Source organism: Balaenoptera physalus, assembly GCF_965194825.1.
Source record: "Balaenoptera physalus genome assembly, chromosome: 3".
Classification (NCBI taxonomy): domain Eukaryota; kingdom Metazoa; phylum Chordata; class Mammalia; order Artiodactyla; family Balaenopteridae; genus Balaenoptera; species Balaenoptera physalus.
In genome coordinates, this window is record NC_138890.1 from 147,596,323 (window position 1) to 147,620,899 (window position 24,577).

Consider the following 24,577-nt stretch of genomic DNA (forward strand, 5'->3'; position numbering starts at 1 on the left):
CATATCTTCCCATCTAGAAATTTTCCACTTGGCCAGACTCGTCTATCCATCATCCTCTAACTTTCTCAAAGGCTAACACCTCCCCTCCGCCCCAACAGTTTTTTGGAGGTTAGCAGGAGCTATACCACCTGCGCAGTCCCACATGGTACCATGCTTAAATGAGCCCGGTGCTCGGCTTACTGCTCTCTATCCCTCTTGCAATTCTTAGCAATTTCTGAACAAGGGACTCTGCGTTTTCATTTTGCACTAGGCCCCGCAAATTGTGCAGCTGGTCCTCAGTCAGTCTCCTCAATCCCTGGCCCAGGGCTGCACATATTACCCATCCAATACGCGGTGGCTGAATGAACGAACAAAGGGTCTAGTCTTATGTGCAATAATGAAAGAGTCTAGTCTTATGTGCAATAACGAAAAAAAGAACTGACCCTGAGCAAGAAGCTACAGCCTCACTCACGTTCCCGCCAAGCCCTTAAAACCGCACTCGCAAGCCCGGCGCAGCCTCAGACCGGTTCCAGCTGGGTTCAGCTCCAACACCAAATAGAATTCCGGCCCTTCCCCCGGCCGCAGCCAATCCCTGAAGCTCTCGGCCCCCGAAACCGCTGCGGGTTCTGATTGGCTGGCAGAGGTGGCCTGGGGGAGGGTGGAGACCGCGGGGGGAAAGGGGTGGAGCTGGAGGTCGGTCCCAGGGCGGGGAAGCGGCTACTGCGCAGGCGTCGATGGAAAAGGCTCCCCAAACAAACACAACCCACCACCTGGAGGCCTCCAGCTTTTCCCCGCCCACCTTTCCCTCTCGAGGGCTCTCCCGACTCCCAATCGCCCGGCTTTCCCCGCCCCCGTCAACGTCTGGGCACGTCCCCTTCGCGGCGCCGGCCACGCACGGCTATGCACTTAACCTCTGCCCGCCCGGCTGGAACGTAGAGGCCGGGGCGGCGCGAGCGGCGCGCACTGCTGGCGGCTGGAGGCGGAGGCGGGAGCCCGGGCCTGCAGCCGCTGCCGGGCTGATGATGACTTGTTACCGAGGCTTCCTGCTGGGCAGCTGTCGTCGCGTGGCGGGCGGCCGGGCAGCGGCGCTGAGGGGGCCAGGGGCGGGAGGCCCCGCCGCGCGGCCGCGGCTCGGCGGTGACGGCGGCGGCCGGCGGCACCTGGGGCAGGGGCAGCCGCGCGAGCTGGCGGGCTGTGGCAGCCGCCCCGACGGCGGCTTCCGCCCGTCCCGGGTGGTGGTGGTGGCCAAAACCACCCGGTACGAGTTCGAGCAGCAGCGGTACCGTTACGCGGAGCTCTCTGAGGAGGACCTGAAGCAGTTGGTGGGTCCCCGCCCTTGTGCCTCGGCCCGGCGCTGGTTCGCTCACTGGCTCGGCCGTGACTTTGGCGGGGGGGGCGTTATGGGAATAGGTCCGCAGGCCGCCCCTGGGGAAAGGGAGCCCCTGGGCGCCGCTGTGGGCAGCGGAAAAGAGGCTATGGTACCGCAGACACACCCCCTTTTACTGGGCAGGACTGCCAGGCCTGGGCACGCCGGGCAGCCCGTCTGCTTGAGCCTTTTCCGCGCTGGAACGTGGTTCTCAGACAAGGTTCCAGGAGTTTGTTTCAAAAGCTCACGTGTCTCCAGTGCTGGGCAGAGCAGCGGGGAAAATTTGAATGTATATTGTTAAGTAGAAAGGTCCAGACAAAAGGCAGGTAAACACGGTAATTATGAAATACAGCGTCTAGGTCGATATAATATAGTAGTGCCTCCACAACAGACTATATTTGGTATAGGTATTTACTGATATCTTTGCCAAGTATATAAATACACCTAAGGGGGGAAAAAAGACCCTGAATCTTATTTGCCTTCACTCTTATTTTTGGAACTTCTGATCCCATGTCCCCACCCACTTTAAGGAAAGGAGAGTGATGATGCTACCGTGAGCAATGTGTCCAGAAAAATCTCCACTGGAAATCTCTAATTGTTGACACTGCAAAAGGCATCAAAAGGCTCTGGAATAAATTGCCTTTAACCATAATCCTGTAGAATTCTGTGCAAGAGTAGACAGCCTGTTCTGAACTTCTGGTTCGTAATCATCAGCAGTCTTTTGGTAATATTTTGTGGAGGTATCAAAATGAAATTGTAAATCATCCTTGTTTAAGTACTGACCGTTTTCAGCATTTAACTTCTTGACTGTTTAATGAGTTAATTGAGGAGGGCCCCTGTATTCATCGGGTGGCCATGCTAGGTGCAGATTTCTCTCCTTTTCCCTAAGTGCTTGAAGGTAGCAATTTATAGAAGACATTTGCATCATTTAAAGAGTAAATCAGCAGACAGTTGGAGCAGGTGGTCGGAGTAGTTGAGTTTGTGTTAGGGAGTGAAGTTGAGGGTGAGGCAGGGAATAAAAATGTCTGAAGCAAGCGTTTCAGGGAATTGGTGATTTGGGAAAGAGGTGTGCCATAAGGGTTGTACTCCTAATTTTGCAGATCTACTTTTTAGAAGTTGTCAAATGCCATATACCCATAAATATGTTCTTCATACAATTTTATGGAAGCCTCTCACGGCAAGTAAAAATAGTACACTTGACTGGCATGTTCAGCGTGTGGGATTGGGGGTCAGGAGCTTGGAGCCAGGCCCAGGTTCTCTGTGGTTAACTTCCTCTACTTCTTTTTAACTTCCGTGGGCCTCCTTGGTGACAACGATACTTTTTGTGTTGTGCTGTCGTTTTCAAAGTGCTTTTATCTAGTTCAGTGTGTGAAATACTAGGATTGGACTAGGTAGCCTCCAAGGCCCTTTCTGGTATTTTAAAACTGAAGAATTTTTACAAGGCCTCGAGAATATGAGTGGTATCTGAATTAGATTAATTCTTGGACCTCTGAACTAGATTGACACTAATCAAAACTTTTTAAATGTAAGGCAAATCAAGTCTTTAGAAATCGAACTACCTAGTACACCCAGTCTGAGTATCTGAAGAGAAATCTGTAATAGGTAAATATTTGCCTATTGCTAAGTATGCTGTTTGGAGTAAGAAAACCTTTGAAGTAAAACTTCTGGACTGTAGGACACAGTTTTGAGATAGTTGTTGTTGCTATCATTTCAATTAAATTTTATTGGATTTGTTTCTTACTGATTTGAGTTTTATCATTTATGTTAAGGCCAGTATTCAGAATGGCATAATATTAGGTGGAGCCCGGAGCAGAGATCAGGAACAGACCAAATAATACTAGGCTGTGTGAAGTTTTTCTAAAATGGGATTCTGTAATAGGAATGATAAGATGATTAATACTGTTTGCTGTTTTCCTGGGGTAAAAGATACTAAGGTATATGTATCATGTGAATTGGGTATAAAAGAAAGTGGCCAAGTGCTTACTTGAGTTTTCTGGCACCGTGGCTGGCTGTGTCTGTGGTGTCCTGGTAAGTTTTGTATCAGAGGATTCTCTTTTGTTGTGGTGGTGGTAATTGTTTTGTGGCAAAATAGATCTCTATTAGGTTACTTGTTAAAATGCAAATGGAAGAAGAGGGATGGAGTGCCAGTGTAATTTCATACCCTGAAGCCTTGTGGTTCTCTAACTTTGTAGAAACTTAAACAATTAGAGGAAATACTTCTTAGCTGATAAAGCATGTACAGACTGGGTCAAAGTTTGGCTTTCATTTGCTCTTTCATATTGGTTTTACATTGGTTTATTTTTAATTCTTGCATTTCCCTTCCCCCTAACCGATTAGTGACTTTTCTTGTGAATAGAGGATTTCTAATCAGTGATTTTACATCTACTGGCTCAAGACGTTGCAAGGGCTAATTGAACTATTATTACAATTTACTTGCATCATAAGCGATGTAGCTGTTGGTGGATGTGGAGCTTATATTAACGGGGTTGATGACACTCACAAACTAGACCTTTAGGTGAATCAAAGCTGATTGGAAAGGGTTTTGACATCATAAACATGCCTTATTGGCCAAAGAATGTTTCATTTCAAAATATTTTAATACATACCAAATAAGAAATGAGCAGTTTCCACCCTTCTCTGCCCCCGCTCCAAGTCTTACAACCCCAGAAGCAACCCCCTTTAATGGTTTCCATTTTTAGTTTTTTTAAAAAAATTAGTTTCCTAATGGGATAGAATAATTTCATTTAGTCGTCCCTCTATTATTGGCTTACATTCTTCCTAGTGATTGTCTTCTTAGCAGATTTGGGAGTTGCTGTGCCTTGGATTTTGTTTCCCTTACTCAGTTTCCTGAAAACACTGGTGTAGCTTAGGTTGTAGTTCTTGGGTAGATAATATTTTTGCCACATGTGCAATGAGTGTAGTGTATGCAATATAAGTATTTATCAAATTAAAGAACATGATCTGGAGTACTGCCAGAGAGCCTTCTAACAGAGCCTCACTCCTTTCAAATCTTCCAGACACAGGAACCAGAATGGTCTATCCAAAGTGAACATCTGGCCCCTTTACTCCTCTGCTTAGAACCCCTCAGAAGCTCCCTATAACCTATAGAGTCACCCAGGGAATTCGTTAGAATGCAGGTACCTGAACCTTATTCTCATCCCCCTAAATATAAAGATTCAGTTTGTGGAGAACTCCCAGACTCTGCCTCTCTGAACCATACCCTTAAGGTTGCTGATGCTTTGTCCAGGGCTTTGCATTTTTAACAAGCTCTCCATGTTTGCAAGTGGTCCCCAGATCAGACTTCGAGAAACAGTATTGTAGGTGAACCTTTATTATCCTTAGTGTGCTAAAACAAGGCCTTTCATGAATTTACTCCTGTCCACCTGTTGAGCTTCATTTCTAATCAGTTCTTGTCTAGAACTTCATTTTCCATTGATTTCAAACTGCTTTAATTTCCATTAGATGTTGTGCTTATTTAATTACTTATGGATCAGTAACACATTAAAATGGTACAAAATGTAAACGATACAGAAGAGTATGCAGTGAAAAGTCTTTTTCTTATTCCTGTCACCGGGCACTCAGTTTTTGTCCCTGGAAGTAACCAATGTTAATCAATTTCTTGTGTTTCCTTCCAGAAATAATATATACATACAAATCAATAGGGTGAAATATTCTTTTTCTTTATCCCATCCCTTTTTACTCAATGATAACATATTATTTAAGCTATTCTGCACCTTGTTCTTTTTTTAATAGTATGTATATAGTACTTATTGTGTGCAGATGCTTTAGTTTATTAAAATACACTGTGTAATGAATAATATTTGTGTTAATGAATCAAACTCTAAAATACTTAAAAGTGGACTTGCTGAGTCAGGAAGTATGTGGATTTGAAATTTTAATAGGTATTGCCAAATTGCTTCCCTTAGAGGCTGTGCCAGTGTATACCTTCACCAGCAATATATGAAGGTGCTTGTTTTTTCATAAACAGTTTAGCATATTTTGGGGTCTTTGCCAACCTGGTAGGTGAAAAATGGTATTTCAGGGTAGTTTGATTTGCATCCATCACTGTCTTTACCTTTGTAGCCCCTTTTGCTCTGAATGCTCCTCCATCCTTTAGCCAATTCCTGTTCTTGCTGTGAGGTGAAGCTTACACATTACTCTCACAGGAAGCTGTCCTTGGTAACCTTGCTGGGCCTCTCTCTGGCCACCAAGCTTATGTTAGGTATTCTTCACTGTATTTTTCATAATACATATGTTTTTGAGCTTTCCATTTTAGTATATTATCTGTGGTTATTTTCTTCTCTGGAGTTGAGGACAAGGACTGTATCTTACTCATCATCCTCTCTGCCTTTCCATCCCCACTAGGTAAAGGTGGTGAAATGTTGCTGAATTTTAAAAAAACATTTTTAGTTCTTTTCACCCTGAGGCTGCCAGTCCAGGGCCTTATTTCCGGCTGTCAGGCTTCCAAAAGATGTTAGTTGCTAAAAACTTAAGGTAGAGATTACTGATGTGAGTGCCCTGAAAGAGGTTTCATGGTTAAATATGTTTGATAAACATGAGCCTAAACAAAAGATGATTTTTATTTGACCATGAAATTTTTTTTGGGGGGGGGTGCCTAAAATGTTTTTATTTATTTTTGGCTGTGTTGGGTCTTCGTTTCTGTGCGAGGGCTTTCTCTCGTTGCGGCAAGCGGGGGCCACTCTTCATCGCAGTGCGCAGGCCTCTCACTATCGCGGCCTCTCTTGTTGCGGAGCACAGGCTCCAGACGCGCAGGCTCAGTAGTTGTGGCTCACGGACTTAATTGCTCCGCGGCATGTGGGATCTTACCAGACCAGGGCTCGAACCCATGTCCCCTGAATTAGCAGGCAGATTCTCAACCACTGCGCCACCAGGGAAGCCCGCCTAAAATGTTTTTAATTCTGTGGAACACAACTTGGAAAATAGAGGCTTAAGGTATACTCCCGTAAATATTTGCAGTTAAATAGGAGACTCATAAAGATGTAAAAGGATTGAATATCACAGTAGCTGGAATTCACCGTTAACAGAATCATTGACCAGTATGTTTTAGAGCCCTGATTTTCAACCTACACTATGTATCAGGCTTACCTGGGGGAGCCTGTAGCCAGCCATGAAGTTGTAAATAACATAATTTTTTTTACTGTGATCAGTTTTTCTATATTTTTAATTATATGACTTAAGCTCTAAGTTAAGATATTATGCACATTAATATCTTCTCAGCTAGTAAAGTATAAGTTTTTATTTTAATATTGTTTTGTGTCTTTAAAAAGTTACATCAGTAATATATTCTTTAGAATGTCTATTTTTTAGAAATTTCTTTTCTTATTCACTATTGGTTTTGAAATTGATCTATGTTGATATATGTTAATTCATTTTAATTGCTGTATAGTATTCCATTGTTTGGATAATTAGGTTGTTTCCAGTTTTTCCACTATTTAAAAAAAATGCTGCAATTAAACATACAAATAATTTTTCCATAAGCATTGAATAACTCCCTGATTCCCACTGTTCTCATGAGCACTTGGTAGACTTTAACATTTTTGCCAATGTGACGAGGGTGAAATTGTATCTTTTAATTTTAAGATACTTAAAGAATAAGGAAGAATTTATAGGTGAAGGGGAGAGAACAGTACTAGTAAGACAGTGGGAAAGGTCATCTTTTTGCCAGTAAAAAGAACTCAAACATTGGTGACTTTAATTCACAGTCAGAAAAATCTTACATCATGATGTACTCATATTTGAAATAGAAGATAGCATGAAGCAGTTTACCCCTGTTACATGTAGTATAGTTTATTTTCTCTTTAATAATAATGCTGGTTGTGATCACTGGGTTGGTATGGTACCCATTCTAAGGGCAATTTGAAAATCATTGCTCAAGAGGAAGTATTATTGAGGCTAAACAGGTAAGTGGGCCTTATAAAGTTGTTAAATGCCATGGTTTTATCTCCTAGTGGTTTTCAGTCTTACCACAACCCTTGCTCAGCCCTACTCTCTTCCCCACAGGAGTGGAGGGATGGGTCAGCTTTTCTGAGACATCACCATTCTGGGACTAGTATGAAAGCAGGCTTCTGGTGGGAGTGGTTAGATGATGAGGGGAATAGGAAATACTTTTTAAGGAAGAAACTCATTTAGAAATTCCAGAGGCAAGCTATTGCATGAGACCAGATAAGAGTTGATGTTGCCCAGAACTCAAGCAGTGGCAGCATGAATGTAAAGGACAGATTGGAGAAACAGTTTACAGGTGTAATTATTGGACTTCACCATTGGCTGGCTGCTGAGATTGAGTGTGAAGGGAGAATTAAAGGTGACACCTGGGGTTTACTTTGTTGACTAGGTAAATGGAAGTATTATTGACTGTTATATGGGATTAAGAAAAGCAAATTAGAAACGGGAATATATAATCAGATTTAGATGGTTTTGGGGAGAGGTACTTGATCTACCTGTGGGTGAATATAAAGGTAGGCATTTGAAAATTTGAGCCTGTAGCTCAAGAAACAAGCTTGCCCTAACAGTTTAATTTCATAGGTACTGGTGGATACTTGGTAGATCAAGTCCCTAGAGTGGGGAGATAACGAAAATGAAGTGGGAACGAATAAGCAAGCCAAGGAAGGTACCTTTAGCAATCCCAGCATGTACGGGAGTAGGTAAACAGAATTAAGGGGAGTGCAGAAGTAGGAATAAAACAATGGGGAAAGTAAAGGTGAGAGTCTGAGATAAAGAATAAATGGAATAGAAATGATCCAAGATAAATACCAAATATAGCTGAAGAAATATTCAGGGTTCCCTGCACCTGGCCTGATCATACTAGGTAAGTAGTTTACTCTAGCTGTCAATTAGGTACCACTGATCCTTTTAAGGCAATTTTGAATGGTGCTTGGTGTACCATTTAGTTAAGTGTGTTCTTCTAAGAGTGCTTAAATTATGCCTAGTGAGTTTACATACCAAACTGTCATTGTCTCACAAGTTGGTGAGACTGTGTGTTAAATTTATGTGTTAAATTTAAAAAGACATATTTTCTTCCCTTACTGGAGTACAAAATAGTAATGCTCATCTGACTAGTAAAACAAGTTTAAAAAATTTGTATTTGTAATAGATTCAGTTTTGGTCAAGTAAAAATGTCTGTGATACTTTAATAAAAGTGTTTGGACCGTTTAGAAAATAGCATGACTATCACCTCTGACCTTAAGGTGTGGTGAATTTCTGTCCCTTCAGAATCCTCTTTTTTTTCCTTTCATGCTGTGTTGTGTTTTAACCTCTGAGCCGCATGGGGAGAAGTGATCTTGGCTTTTGGAGATATTGTAAGAAAATTCTATTGCTAATACTGAGTGTGTCTGTCTGTAGAGCTTTTAGATTCACACTGCTTTTTCCAGGTATCCTAGTGAATAATCATAAAAAAAAGTTTTTTTTGTGTTTTTTTTTTTTTAATGCCGATAGGAACTAACAAGCTTTTGGGGAAAAAAAGGAAGAAAATATTAAGAACTTTGTTACTAATACCTAAGGTGTAGCATTGCAGAATTGAGAATGTATTCTAAATTTCAGTAATTTCTCTAATCTCTTAATTGTAAGACATTTTACAGAGAATTCATGTGTTCTTGTTTTTGTCTGATTGAAGTATGTTTTTAAATCTTTGAAGTGTTGTTATTTTCTGAGGGGGTAGCTAGAAATTCTTACTAGCCTTTGAATATTAAAAAAAGCTTTAAAAAAAATATGAGCCAGTTGAATAGTGATTTAAGACTTTCTAATTGATGCTTTTTATTAGTGATTTTTAAAAATGCCTTATCTCTTTGCTGCCTAGTTAGCCAGTACATGTTAATGCAGCTTGCTAGCCCAACCAGCTAGATTGTTTATGAAAATAATTAATGAAAGAACTTGTATTCTCTAAATAAATGTATTGAGCATGAGTTGTTAAAGAATTAGTTCACAAGAAGAAATGTGAGTGGGAATAAGAATTTATGAAGTGACATTTCTGCTCCAATATTAAGTATTGTAATGCTAAATGAACTTTGTCTTTAGATTTGGAACTTCAGTGTTGCTAGCAAAACATATTAAAATCGTGGAAAACTTAGTTTTCTATTAGTTCTCTATAATGTTTCCCCCGCAAATTCAGACCTCCTTCACCATGTCAAACTGAAGTTTCATAAAACTCAGCTGCTGAGTAATCTTAATTTTCTGGAGTTTTCTGAGAGCCAGGAAGTAAGCACCAAAGCTCCTGAACCACCAGATTAGAATTAATAGTACCGATATGTAGGATTTATGTTCTTTATTCCTGGGTACATGTTCTATATTGTCCAAGCCAAAAATGGGAACATAAGATAAAAATCTGGACCGTGACTTGAACTCTGAAGGCCAGTTACCCTTAAGTTTTATTTATAGCAGGTTAGAAGCAGTAAATTTGATGAAAATATTTTAATAGACTTTTCTACCTTTGAATGAGTTCTCACTGTCTGAGTTTTCAGTGCTGCATTTAATGCATTTGATTGAGCTCAGCTAATGTTTACCTGAACACAGTAGTAGGCACTCACATATCTGAATGAATAAATTTAATTTTTTAGATCTTAATTTCTAGCTATTCAGTGTTTACTCTTGAAATGGCTTCATGAGAGGTAATTATTGTAAAAAAATATTATAGTGTGGTAACTAATCTGCTAGAAGAAAATCAGGGGCTTGATGTTGAGCAGGTTAGTTTGAGATGCCTGTTAGATATCCAGAGAAAGATGTCAGAGACGCAGTTGGGTACCTTCACCTGGAGCCCTAAAGATAGGCCAGGATTAGAGATTGCAATTAGGAGTCATCAGCATCAGCATACAAGATCTCTTTTAAAGCCTTGAAACTAGAGGTCCCCAGGGAGAGAGCAGAGAAGAAAATCACTGCGATCCATATTTACTGAAAGGTGTTTAGTGCAGTTCTAGTTAATCTATGGTTGGATAATGGAAGTAATAATCTGAATATTAATGCTATGTTCATCCATATTTAGAAATGATACTCTTAGGATAGTTTTTCAACCCTGATTTTCATTGATTTGTTGATCAAAGTAAATGAACGATATCTAATTATTACCTTGCTTGCTGCTTTCCTTTAGAGAAAATATTCTTAACATTGGTTTGCTCTGTCTAAATATAATGAGGTTTATATCTAGGCATTAAACTGTTGTACAGGCTGTCTCATTTAGTATATATGAGTTAACATATGTGGATTAATTTTTTTTTTCTGTGTGTGGAATTCAGTTTATTTTTTTTTTCCCTTTAAAAAATTTTTATTGACGTGTAGTTGATTTACAGTGTTGTGTTAGTTTCAGGTGTATAGCTAAGTGATTCAGTTTATATATATATATATATATATATATATATATACACACACGCACATATATTTATATACATATATATATATATATAAATCGTTTTTAGATTCTTTTCCATTATAGGTTATTACAAGATATTTTGAGTATAGTTCCCAGTGCTGTACAGTAGGTCCTTGTTGGTTATCTATTTTAGATATAGTATTGTGTATATTTTAATTCCAACCTCCTAATTTATCCCTCCCCACGCCTTTCCCCTTTGGTAACTATAAGTTTGTCTTCTATGTCTGTGAGTCTATTTCCATTTTGTAAATAAGTTCACTTGTATCATTTTTATTTTAGATTCCACATATAAGTGATATCATATATTTGTCTTTGTCTGACTTAGTTCACTTAGTATGATGATCTCTAGGTCCATCCATGTTGCTGCAAATGGCATTATTTCGTTCTTTTTTATGGCTGAGTAATCTTCCACTGTGTATATATACCACATCTTCCTTATCCATTCATCTGTTGATGGACACTTAGGTTGCTTCCATGTCTTGGCTACTGTGGATAGTGCTGCTATGAACATTGGGGTGCATTTGTCTTTTCAAATTATAGTTTTCTCTGGATATATGTCCAGGAGTGGGATTGCTGGTTCATATGATAACTCTATTTTTAGTTTTTTAAGGAACCTCCATACCGTTCTCTATAGTGGCTGCACCAATTTATGTTCCCACCAACAGTGTAGGAGGATTCCCTTTTCTCCACACCCTCTCCAGCATTTATTATTTGTAGATGGACTGATTTTCAAATAGCCAAATGTGTCCTCAGCTCCTCTTCTGAAAAGCATATGTTTCCCTGTAGATTATAGAGTGAGGACAACACTATTTTAAAAGTCTTAACCCATTATTCATAAACAAGATTGGGAAGGTAGGTATCAAAATATTAACACTAATTATCCCAAGGTAATAAGATTATATGTAGTTTTAACTTTTTATGAATGTATCTTCCATGTTGTATTGTTTTTATAACCTTTTTAAAAAGAAAAATACATATTATTAAAAATACTATCTAAAAATTGGCTTTACTTTATAATTCGGTAAGTAATGATTTAAAACAAAAGAATATATTTAAGATTGTATTTTGGACAGGTACTTGAAAAACAGATTTTGTATCATAAAGAGGCAAGGCGTAAGGGAATTTGGAAAAGGAAAGAAAACATGCTTTTTTTTTCCTTCCAGTTTTATTGAGATGTAATTAATACACAGCACTGAATAAGTTTAAGGTGTACAGCATAATGATTTGACATACATACATCATGAAATGATTATCACAGTAAGTTTAGTGAACATCTGTCATCTCATATAAACATAAAATTAAGGAAATAGAAAATTTTTTTTTCTTGTGATGAGACCTCTTAGGATTTGCTCTCTTAACTTTCATATATAACATAGAGCAGTGCTAATTATAATTACCATGTTGTCCATTACATCTCTAATACTTATTTATCTTAAAACTTTGTACCTTTTGATTGCCTTCATCCAACTCCATGTCCCTCCATCCCCTGCTTCTAGTAACCACAAATCTTACCTCTTTTTCTATGAGTGAGTTTGTTTTTGAAGTATAATTGATCTACAACGCTATGTTAGTTCCTGTTACAGAACATAGTGATTGGTATTTCTGTACATTTCAGAATGGTCACCACATGATCATTTCATACCTGTGACCCATTTATTTTGCAACTGTAAGTTTGTACCTATTAATCTCCCTCACCTATTCTTTCCTTCCCCCACCCCTCTCCCCTCTGGCAATCACCTGTTTGTTCTCTGTATCTATAACTGTTTCTGTTTTGTTATGTTTGTTCTTTTTTTTTTTTTTGATACCGCATATAAGTAAAATCGTATAGTATTTGTCTTTCTCTGTCTGACTTAATTGGGTTAGCATAATAATACCCTCTAGGTTCATGCATGCTGTCGCAAATGGCAAGATTTCATTCTTTTTTTTTTTCAAGGCTGGGTAGTATTCCATTGTGTGTATATAGGCAGCATAGATACGGGCCTTATTTTTGTATCCATTCAGCCACTCTGTGTCTTTTGATTGGAGCATTTAGTCCATTTACATTTAAAATCATTATGGATAGGTGTGTACTTACTGCCATTTTGTTAATTTTGGGGGGTTATTTTGTAGTTCTTTTTTATTCCTTCTTTTCCTTTGTGATTTGATGACTGTCTTTAGTATTATCTTTGGATTCCTTTCCTTTTTGTGCATGTGAATCTATTGTTGATTTTTGGTTTGTGTTTACTGTGAGGTTTATATCTTGCAGTCTATATATACATGTGCCTATTTTAAGTTCAAACTCATTTTTGCTCCTTCCTCTCATGTTTACTGTTGGGCATCATGTTTTACATCTTTTTGCATATCTCTTACCTACTTATTGTGGATATAGATGATTTTACTATTTTTGTCTTTTAACCTTTTTACTAGCTTTGTACGTGGTTGATTTACTACTTTTACTGTATATTTGCTTTTACCAATGAGCTTTTTCCTTTTGTAATTTTCATATTTCTAGTTGTGGCCTTTTTTTCCTCCTCTGCTTTGAGAAGTCCCTTTAACATTTGTTGTAAAACTGTCTTAGAGGTGCTGGATTCTTTTAGCTTTTGCTTGTCTGTAAAACTTTTGATCTCTCCATCAAATGTGAATGAAAGCCCTCCTGTGTAGAGTATTTTTGGTTGTGGGTTTTCCCTTTCTTAACTTTAAATATATCATGCCACTCCCTTCTGGCCCACAGAGTATCTGCTGAAAAGTCAGCTGATAGCCTTATGGGAGTTCCCTTGTTTGTAACTTGTTGTTTTTCCTTTGCTGCTTTTAATATTCTCTCTTTATCTTTAATTTTTGCCATTTTAATTACAGTGTGTCTTGGTGTGGTCCTCTTTGGGTTAATCCTGTTTGGGACTCTCTGTGCTTCCTGGACCTGGATGTCTGTCCTTTCCTATGTTAGGGAAGTTTTCAGCTGTTATGTCTACAAATATGTTCTCTGCCCCTTTCTCTCTCTTTTCCTTCTGGGACCCGTATAATGTGAATGTTAGTATGCTTGATGTTGTCCCAGAGGTCTCTTAAACTATCCTCATTTCTTTTTATTTTTTTTTTCCCTTTTTCTGTTCAGCTTCAGTGATTTCCACTACTATATCTTTCATCTTTCTGATCCATTCCTTTATGTCATCTAATATAATGTTGATTCCTTCTAGTGTATTTTTCATTTCAGTTATTGTGTTCTTCTCTGTTCGGTTCATCTTTATATTTTCTAACTCTTTGTTAAAAACTTCTAACTTCTCACCCTTTTCATTTCATCTTCTCCAGAGTTCTTTGAACAACTTTATGATCATTACCTTGATCTCTTTATCAGGTTTAGATTGCCTATCTCCACTTCACTTAGTTCTTCTGGGGTTTTATCTTGTTCATTTATTCGGTACGTATTCCTCTGTTGCTTCGTTGTTCCTAATTTGCTGTTTTTATTTCTATGTATTTGGTAGGTTGGTTATGTTTTTCCAACCTGGGAGAAGCAGCCTTTTTTAGGAGATGTCCTTTGCATGCCAGCAGCACACTCTGCTCTGGTCACCAGACCTGTGTGCTCTAGGGGTGCCCCCTGCGTGGGCTGCATGGGCCCTCCTGTGATGGGCTGACTACTGTGGGTGGTCTGGAAGGCGTGGCTGGCCCCAGGTCTGGTTGGTTGTCAGGCCCTGCCTTGCGTGGTGGCTGCCAGCTGCTGTTGGGTGGGGCTGGGTCATGAGGCTGCTGGCTGTGGGGCCCTGGGGCTCCTTGCATTGGTGGGCAGAGCTGGGTTCTGGAGTAGGTGGTTACGGGGCCAGGGGCCCCAGGTCTAGTCTCGGCCTGCCGATGGGTAGGGCTGGTTCTCGACATGACTGGCTGTGGGGTTGGGGGTGTCTCAAAGCTGGTAGGAGGGGCCGGATCCTGGCGCAGTTGGTTGAGAGGCCCAAGGTGCCCCAGAGCTGGTGTTGGCACACTGGTGGGTGGGGCTGGGGTCAAGAGGATCCCCAGGCTGGTGCCTTTCCACTGGTGGGTGAGGCCAGGTCCTGGGGTTAGTGCCATCCCACTGGTGGATGCAGGCGGTCCTGGAGTCTCTGGCTGCAGGGCCCTGGAGGTCTTAGAGTTGGTATTTCAGCCCACTGGTGGCCAGGGCCAGGGCCCAGGGGATCCTGGGACTGGTGCCTACCTACTGGTAGGTGAGGCTGGCCCCCAGACTGTTGCAGCCCCACTGGTGGGCAGAGCCGGGTCCTGGGGTCTCTGGTTGCAGGGCCCCGGGGGTCCCAGGGCTAGTGTGAGCATACTGGTGTGTGGGCTGGGTCTTGGGCCCTCTGGTGGACAGGGCTGGGTCCTGGGGTATCTGTGGCCTCGGGGTCTTAAGGCAGCAGACCTGTGGGTTCACATCCTGGCAGTAAAAAGCTAGAAGGAGGATTCCAAAATGGTGCTTGCCATTGCCAGCATCCTCGTGGTAGAACAAGCTTCCCAAAATGACTGTCACCAGTCTGTGTCCCCAGGGTGAGCTCTAGTTGCCTCTTGTCTCTTCAGGAGCCTCTCCAGGATCAGCAGATGGGTCTGACCCAGGCTTTTTTCAAATTACTGCTTCTGCCCTGGGTCCTGGAGCGTGTGAGATTTTGTGTGTGCCCTTTAGGAGTGGAGTCTATTCCCCAAAGCCCCGGCTCTCCTGAAAGTAAGCCCTGCTGGCCTTCAAAGCCAAATGTTCTGGGGACTCGTCTTCCCAATGCAGAGCCACTGGGCTGGAGAGCCAGTGTGGGGCTCCAACCCCTTGCTCCTTGGGAGGAACCTCCGCAATTGTAAATTATTTCCCCCCGTTTGTGGGTTGCCCACCCAGGGGTATGGGTATTGACTATACTGCATCTCTGAACCTCTTACCTGTCTCGTCGTGGTTCTCTTTTATATCTTCAGTTGTAGATGATCTTTTCTGCTAGTCTCTGGTTTTTTTCTTGAATAGTTTCTCTGTAAGTAGTTGTAATTTTGTTGTATGCGGAAAATAACATGCTTTTTAATTCTAGCATTCACTCTAGTGGACATATTTCCTACTTGATGATTAAATGGATGTTTCTAAACTTCTCTCTCAACATTTTACTTTATGGATTATTTAGAAGACATGTACTTTAAAAGAATATTAATGATAAGATAGTGACATTATAAAATATTCTAAATGACTAGGAAAAATAATCCTTGAAGGCTGTATGTCTTTATATGTAAAAGTTATCCATTCTCAAGCAGCTAACAAGCCATTTGTTTGGATTGTGTAAATTCCAAATAGAGTTCATAAATCTGAATACAAGAGAGCTGAAAATCCAAGTAGAACAAAGGTCATCTAACTGCCTTCTAAAATACTAGTTCATCTATGGTCTTCAGTAGCCATGTGCAGTATGTTAAAAATCCATTCAGGAAAAAAAAGCACTCAAGCTATAAAACATGAGATTTTTGAGATCCCGTTGACCACATGATTCAGGAAACTTACTGCTGTATTTGGTATTAAAACCAAGTTATGATTTTCTGGAACCAGACTTTCTAATTAAGTTTATACTTGTAGGTTTCACAGATAGTCATTAAAATGTATCTTCAAAAAAAAAAAACCCATTCTGTTTTATATAGGGCTTTTTAAAGAAATACAATATGTAATATATATTATGTAATAAGGCAAAACTTGTTTTATTTTGATATAGCTTGCATTGAAAGGCTCTAGCTACAGTGGACTGCTTGAACGACATCATATTCACACCAAAAATGTAGAGCACATTCTTGATAGTTTACGGTAAGTCTGTGGGATCAGATCTTGAGTGGGACTTGCAATTTTTATTTTTACTAGCAGCTAATACTTAGATTTTTAGTAAAGATGGCCATTATAGAATCATTTTAAGAAAATTATATCATGGCTAATGGACCTGATATTATAGTGTTTTTAAGGAAATTTTTATTGTACTCTGAAAATTTCACAGATTTTCAGTTATTATTTGGTCTGCCCAAGAAGTGCCTTTTCTACAAAGAGTTAATTTTGTACACAGCAGGCTTCAACTGTAGTGCAGTGTTTTATTTCTTAAACAGAATAGTGGATTATGTAGGTGTTCATTATAATAGTCTTTGAATGTCTAAAAATTATAAGTACAGAAACTTCAGTTAATTGGGCTAAATGAGTCAGCAAATAAGTTTCTGTGTATGCAAGAGAATCAGTGTGAGAACACGCAAATTAGAAAGTATTTTAATCACTTTCAGTGTCTGGCACTCAATATTTGTTGAATTTAAAATAACAGCTATTCACTTTTATAATTTAAAAAATTGTCTCTCGAGGTGTTAGTCTTCTAGGCCGTTTTGTATTAATGAATTTTAGCATCAGAAAGAGTAGAGAAAAGGAAATGCAATTGTAACTAATCAATATTGCTATTCGTCAAGGACTTTAAGAGATGTTTTTAAAGCACATGGCGATTTGGGATAGTTTATTCATATGCTTCCTATAGTTAATAGTTAATTGGTTGTTGTGGTTAAGTGAAAATGAAGCTGACCTTACAAAGCTAAACATAAATTTGTTTATAAAACAAACTTGTTTATTTATTTTAAATCTCTATTGTAATAATCTGCCTCTCAAAAAACATACTCCTTTATGTTAGTGGAAATTTTATACACGCTTTACTTTTTTTATCTTAGGAATGAGGGGATTGAGGTTCGTCTCGTAAAGAGGAGAGAATATGATGAAGAAACTGTTCGATGGGCAGATGCTGTCATAGCTGCAGGAGGTAATAGTTTTGCAGAGGTAAAGGTGCTGGAATATGGAAATGCTCTTTAATAATCATATTGCCAAATACCCTGTGGTCTAGCTGTGATGAAGCTTTCAGAGTCCTACCATAAGACAAATTTTTGGATTTTTAAGATCAGGTTTTAAAAGATGTGCTTTATACAACATTTTACTTTTCTAGTGAATGATGTTACTGTGAGGTTCTGTGCATGTATTTCTGTGTGTATATTTAAAGTGTGTATTTAACTTTAAGTATGATTCAAAGGATTATTTATAACTATTTTGGTTTAGTTATGGCAGTCTTTAAAAAAAAGTTGAGTTTAAGAATTTAATGAGATTAGATAAATTCCATCCCTCTTTGGCCCCAATATACTTACACTTACACTTGTTTTTTCCTGAGCTTTATTATTATGTTAGTGACTAAACCTTTACATTTTTTTTGGAGAGAAAAATCCAAAGCTGGACACTTTTGTTGGATGTATTCTCATCAAAATAATTTATGAATTGGGACTGATGTTACGCGAGAGGGAAAAAGGATTGGTTAATAGAAGTGATAGGGTTAGAATAACGGTTCCCAGCTGGAGGCTACTGCTGGCATCCAGTGGGTGGCCAGGGATACTGCTCGCCACGCTGCAAAGTTCAGGACAGCCCTCACAACAAAGAATTATCTGGCCTGAAGTGTCCATCTTGCCACTGTTGAGAAATTCTGGATTAGAGTGGGAGAGATAATACAGAGGGATAGTGGGTAGAAAGGAGTAGACTGTGGCAGCCAACAGGATGGGGTACGAGTGGGATTATTAAAAGAACTAGTGTTCAAAATGTTGTTAAAAACTAGTTTTGTAACAAGTCTGGTTATGTCTTATGTCCTTTAGGTGATGGCACAATGCTTTTGGCAGCAAGTAAAGTCTTGGACAGACTTAAACCAGTTATTGGAGTAAACACTGACCCAGAACGGTAAGGAAAAACTTTTTTGTGCTTTGCTTTGCATAGTACCTATTTATGATAAATCTTAAATTTGGAAGCTCCTTATCCTGTTGGTACAGGGTGTTTTCTATGGTGCATGCTGTGTAAGTGGAAACATCACCGTTCCTGGCTATCGTGAATGTTAGAACCATGTTCCAAGATCATTTCAGTGATGAAATTTAGGCATGTAGAATTGATCTCTACCTTTAGTAGATTTCTCTTCTTTGTCGTTATTTTCAAGGACATTGCTCTCTTCTTTAGCTTAGGCATGAGAAATATACGCATTTAGCTGGCGTTGGTGGCAGAAAATTATGATATGGGATGGACAAGTTCTCACATTTGACTTCCCGGGTAGTTTGGGAGTAATATCTGTGGGAGAATAGACTTGAGCCCTTGACCCGGGTGAGTACTGGTGACTTCGGTGTTGCTGGATGGCTGAGTTAATGATGTCCCATCTTTTGCCCTTCCTTCTGGCTCTCATCTACATTCCTGAATATGCCTCCACTGATTTCCTGGGTGACTTCATTGACTTAATAAATAGACCAAACCCTATTATCACTTTTTTTTCCTTTCCTAAGCTTCACTGACATTTATCCTCATTCTGTTCCAGCCACCCACAGCCATGATCATACTTGGACTTTGTCATCACCTAGAATTTCCCCACATCTCAAATCACTCTGACCATAGCTGCCTACCTTAATAGCAGTCCTACTTCCTCAATTCTAGTAAATCTGCCCTTTGACTTTCAGTGTGTTGATCCCCTCTATTTTTTTTTCTTAATTCTCCCTTACTTCATTCACTTTCCTGACAAATTTCTTTAATATTTTGTACCATTATGTTTCTGCTCAATCATGGGTGAGTCTTTTCTACTCCTGTCTGTGCTGTCTCCAGAATAACTGATGAACATCTGTCGTTTTAACTTAGATGCTGGTGACTCCAGAATCTGTATATCCAACACTGATCTTGCTTCTACTCTTACCCTATAGTCTCTTCTCCCCACTGCAGCCACAGTGATTGTTTTATAAAAGTTTGATATATTATGTGACCTCTGCTCAAAGTCTTACTGTGGTTCCCCATCAAACTCAGAATAAAATCTAATTTTTACTATGACTGGGGTGACCAACTCATCCTCATCCTGGTTTGCTTCGGACTTTCTCAGTTTAACACCGACAGTCCTATGTCCTGGGAAAATTGTAAGTCTCAGGCAAACTGGGACAGTTGGTCCCCTTCACTGTGACATTCAAGACTCTACATTATCTGGCCCCTGACTATTCTGTGTCCTTATGTCCTATCATTTTCCCTTTCTTCATGCTATTCTAGCCATACTGGCCTCCACTTGCATGTATCCGGTGGCATTAAAAATGTAACATGTCTACAGATGAACTTATCTCCTTCCCCCCACCCATACTTGATAAATGGAATCATAATGGGTGCTAAAGCTGTGATGACCCATCCCTCACCGCCTTCCCTCACTCCCTTCGTCGTATTGGTGTAGGGATTTAGTTCTAAGTTTTAGGGATCTTACCTTTGAGTCCATCTCTTGCCCTCCTCACTGTATTTAAACATAGCTTTATAGTTTGGGGTTTAAATTACTGTAGTAACTTCCAGTCTTGCTCTTTCCAACCCATTCTTTATACTTTGCCTTAATAGTCTTTCCAAAGTACAAATTTGATTGTATCCACTCCTTAATTAAAGTCTTTCAGGGTTTCCTTATGACCTTCAGGTTATATTGCAAATTCCGTAGCATAGTATATATGATCTTTCACCATCTGTTGCCTATCTGCTTTTCTAGTTTCATCTATCTTCATTTACCTGTAGGCACTATACATTCTTCAGCTTAAAAAAAAGACTGATGCCTCTCTAGGAACATTCTAGGATCCTTCCTAAAGTCTGTTCTTTGGGGTTTTTTTAATTGTATTTTTTTCACAGTTTTATTGAGATATAATTGACATACAGCACTGTATAAGTTTAAGGTGTACAGCATAATGACTTGACTTACATGTGTTGTGAAATGATTACCACAGTAAGTTTAGTTAACATCTGTCAACTCATATAGCTGAAAAAAAAAAAAAAAAAAAGGAGGGGAAAGTTTTTTTTCCTTATGATGAGAACTCTTAGGATCTACTCTTTTAATAACTTTCAAATGTACCGTACACCAGTGTTAACTATAGCCATCATGTGGTACATTACATCCCCAGTACTTACTTATCTTATAGATGGAAGTTTATACCTTTTGACCACCTTCATTCAGTCCCCTCTCCCCTAACCTGTGAAGGTTGTTCTTAAGTGCAGTGTAATGTATGAGCATCCTAATGTCATGATTGAAGGCTCACATATGGGAGTTTTTGCTCTGGTGAGGAGCTTTGTTGATATCAAGAAAGAGTTTGAAAGTAAGTGAAAGAGTTCTCCAGATGTCCATGTGCTTTTCATGCCTTTGTTTGTGCTTTTGCCTAGAGTGCCCTTACGACACTTACTCAATTGTGTAGTTCTTTTTCATTCAAGACTGGTACCTCTCCTGGGCTCTGACTATGATTCCTTGTACAGAGAGCACTTATCTCTTCATATTATTTTCTGCTTGATTGTTTGTCTCTTCCATGAGATGATAAATTCCTTGAGTATAGGACTTAATTTCTCTATTGCTAGCATTTTAATTGCCTTTAGTATTCGTGCACGTGTATTTTAGAACTTTGCAATGACATATTTTTACATCATTAAAGTAAGAGATTCTTTAGTGATCATATTTTATACAGTTTGTTGAAATATATTTTCCCTTAAAAGCTGGCTTAATACTCATTAGCCTGTGGGGATTTTGAAACTGGTAAGCAACAGGTGTTGCTTCTCTAATTTCTGCCTAAAATGATGTGTTCTAGAAATCCTCTGGTTTTTCTTCTTGCCTCCAGGCAGAAATGAAATAAGCACCTGGCTTGTTCCATAATTCAGGTTGCCTAAATTCTTTTTCTTAAGCACTGAGGTGTCTCACAATCCTTAAATAAGCCCAGAAGTTAATGTTCAACTTAAGTTTCTTCTTTTCTGTAGTAGTTGTCAAAAGCAGCATAACAAATCATCTCAAAACTTAGAGGCTTAAAACAATAATAATCATTTATTATCTCTCATGGTTTCTGTGTGTCAGGAATCCAGGAAGAGCTTGGCCGGGTGGTTTTAACTTGGGATCTCTCATGAGGTTATAGTCAGATGTCAGCTGGGGCTGCAGGCATCCGAAGGTTTGACTTGGGGTGGAGGATCTACTTCTAAGATGGCTCACTTGTGGACTCATCTAAATTAAATATACAATTTCGGTTTTCTCTTTTGTATTCTGTACTCACTCTACTGACCCCTGTAAATAAGTATGACATCTAAATGCTTAATGATCAAAATGGGATGGAGGGCGTGTGATAGCCAACCTCCAAGATAGCCTCTTAGTATTTACACCTTTATGTGGTTCCCTTCCCACTTCTGTATTCAATCAGGGCCGGCCTGTGGGACCAATAGAATATGGAATAACAGTGTGTGAATTCCAAGGCTAGGTCATAAATGGTATTGCAACTTCTGTATTGGTCTCTTGGATTGCTCATTCTGGAGTAAGTCGGCCACCGTGATGTGAGGATACCAGAGCCGCCCTGTGGGGAGGCTCACATGGAGAGACTTGAGGCCTCTTGCCAACAGCTAGCACCAGTGAGTAAGCCACAGTGAAAGTGAATCCTCCAGGTCAGGTCTAGATTCTTCTCTCTAGAGTGTTTTAGACCTGCAGTTGACCTCCATAGGTATTCTATCAAATGTTGATTATCTTTTATAATCTTAGCACTGTAGAGAAGTATTGCAGTAAATATAAAAATTTAAAAAATTTAGTCCCCTGCCTAAGTTCCTTAACCACAATGTTGACCCTCTTAGATAAATTGATTAGTCACAACTTTGTAAAAGCCTTTTTCTCTGCTCTTCACGTTTATGTTAATTTACAGTTATTATTAAGGGTTTGTTTTGCCAGGCCTACTCTCAACATTTCCTTCAAGCTTGAAGCATCATATAAATGATGATGATTGAACTTTCTGGACACCTTTCCTCACATTAGGTGCCATATCCTCTCATCTTCCTGTATCAACCTATAGGCAATCTTAACACTTTGTAATTTGCAATTTAAAAAAAAATTTGTCTTCCACGTAAAGCTGTTAACTCCTTGAAGGAGCTCATCCTTATATATTTTTTGAATAAATGAAGGGTTACATTAGATTAAGCTGTGAGTTCTCTTTTGGTTAAGAGAACATCTTAAATACATTTAAAAGGGATTTATGGTTCAAAAAACTTTCACATAAATAGTTTGATTCCTCAGAATAACCTTTTAGATTAGTGGTTTTATGGCCCTTTTAGAGATGAGGAAGCTGATGCTAAAGTGACTTGCCCAAAGTTATAGTTAAATAATTTAAAGGTAAGATGCAAATACCACTATAACATTAGATAATTTTAAAGGGAAATCAATCAGTGGCAAATTCGCTGTTATTTTTAGTTTTACTGTAATGTGGAAGCTTAAGTTGTATTATGGCATTAAACCTGGATTTAAAGTACTATTTCTATTTGGTCTTTTTTTTTTTTGTTCTTGTTGAAAGTATAGACAATTTGTGGCAAAATGAATTATATAAGTAGAAATTCAAAAAATTTCATATCTGATTTTTGTAGTTTAGTGATACCTTTTGAATTAAGTACTTTTTTTTCTTCTTCCCTTTACACCACGCAAATTCCTTTTAAAATAAAGGTCTGAGGGTCATTTATGTCTTCCTGTTCGATACACGCATTCCTTCCCAGAAGCCTTACAGAAGTTCTACCGTGGTGAGTTCAGGTAGGAATTTCTTACTATTGCTCTATCATTATCTTATTAAGATAATATTATTATTATTATTATATAATTATATTATTATTGTGTGCCATTAAAAATGCTATTAAACAGAACAAATTAGATAATATTTGGATTAGTCCATAGTTGTAACAGTAGCCATAAAAAATAATACATTAGCTGAGTCACAACCACATCTAACTTCCCTTTTTCCAGCCCGACTGGAACTGTATGGAGAAACCCTGCCAAGTGCCACTTGGCCTGTAATGTAATTGCAATTAGAGGTTTTTCTCCTTCAGTGAGATAGAGGCCATTTCTCTACTTTAACCTCGTTACATGTTTTTAGCAGTTTGGTAGAAAGATGATTAAAACTGTTGGTGAAAAATTAAATGTTCAAATTCTCTGAAATTTTATTTTTTTTATCCTCATCTTCTCCCGTCCAAAATGACTGAGGGTTAGATTTACTCTAACCATGCTGAGATTCCTGGTATCTCTGTCTTACATGTTAAGTATTTCTTAAGCAGTGGAGATGTTTTTTCATATTTCTTTCACTTAATTTGTTCAGTGGTCAGACTGCCCTGAAAAGAGAAGGGTGGAAGGAGGAGCTGAGTTGAGGTTGGCCAATTAATTAGAGGGAGCCAAGTTGGACTACTTTTCTTTCCCTGACTTAGCCTAGATGTTATAGTTTGAGAAAACTTTTTTTCTCTAGGTATTTGTGAAATTGTATTAAATCTTCTTGACTTCTGGAATCATTTTTTTTTACTTTATTTATTTTATTTACCTTTGGCTGTGTTGGGTCTTCATTGCTGTGCGTGGGCTTTCTCTAGTTGCAGCGAGCGGGGGCTACTCTTCGTCGCGGTGCGTGGGCTTCTCACTGCGGTGGCTTCTCTTGTTGCGGAGCACGGCCTCTAGGCGTGCGGGCTTCAGTAGTTGCAGCATGCAGGCTCAGTAGTTGTGACACGCGGTCTCTAGAGCACAGGCTCAGTAGTTGCAGCGCACAGGCTTAGTTGCTCCATGGCATGAGGAATATTCCTGGACCAGGGCTCGAACCCGTGTCCCCTGCATTGGCAGGCGGATTCTTAACCACTGCACCACCAGGGAAGTCCCTGGAATCATTTTTTTTAGTAACGATTCCAGTTTCTAGTCATTTCAGAAGTTTAGCACCTTCACAAATGACTAATATACTCCAAGTAGGAGTATATTTTTGTATACTTACCTAGTAGAATCTGTCCCATCGGCTTTTTCATATGTTAGTTTTTGATTTTGAAATTAAACCTGATTCTTGTTTTCTTTACTTTTACCAAAAAGTCATTTAAGTTTTAGGTGTAATCTTAAGTGTTATAATATTTG

At 39.2% G+C, this 24,577-nt stretch overlaps 1 protein-coding gene across 2 annotated transcripts in view; it reads left to right on the plus strand.

Moving 5' to 3' along the window:
• Positions 1 to 875: 875 nt before the first annotated feature.
• NADK2 (NAD kinase 2, mitochondrial) overlaps positions 876 to 24,577 on the plus strand; it is a 45,716-nt gene continuing 22,014 nt past the window's right edge. For both annotated transcript variants that reach the window (XM_082453792.1, XM_082453793.1), the window contains exons 1-5: positions 876 to 1,301; positions 16,379 to 16,467; positions 17,355 to 17,443; positions 18,315 to 18,396; positions 23,150 to 23,233. In XM_082453792.1, the coding sequence (XP_082309918.1) occupies positions 999 to 1,301; positions 16,379 to 16,467; positions 17,355 to 17,443; positions 18,315 to 18,396; positions 23,150 to 23,233 (647 nt within the window). In that variant the 5' untranslated portion in view covers positions 876 to 998. The remainder of the gene's footprint in view (positions 1,302 to 16,378; positions 16,468 to 17,354; positions 17,444 to 18,314; positions 18,397 to 23,149; positions 23,234 to 24,577) is intronic.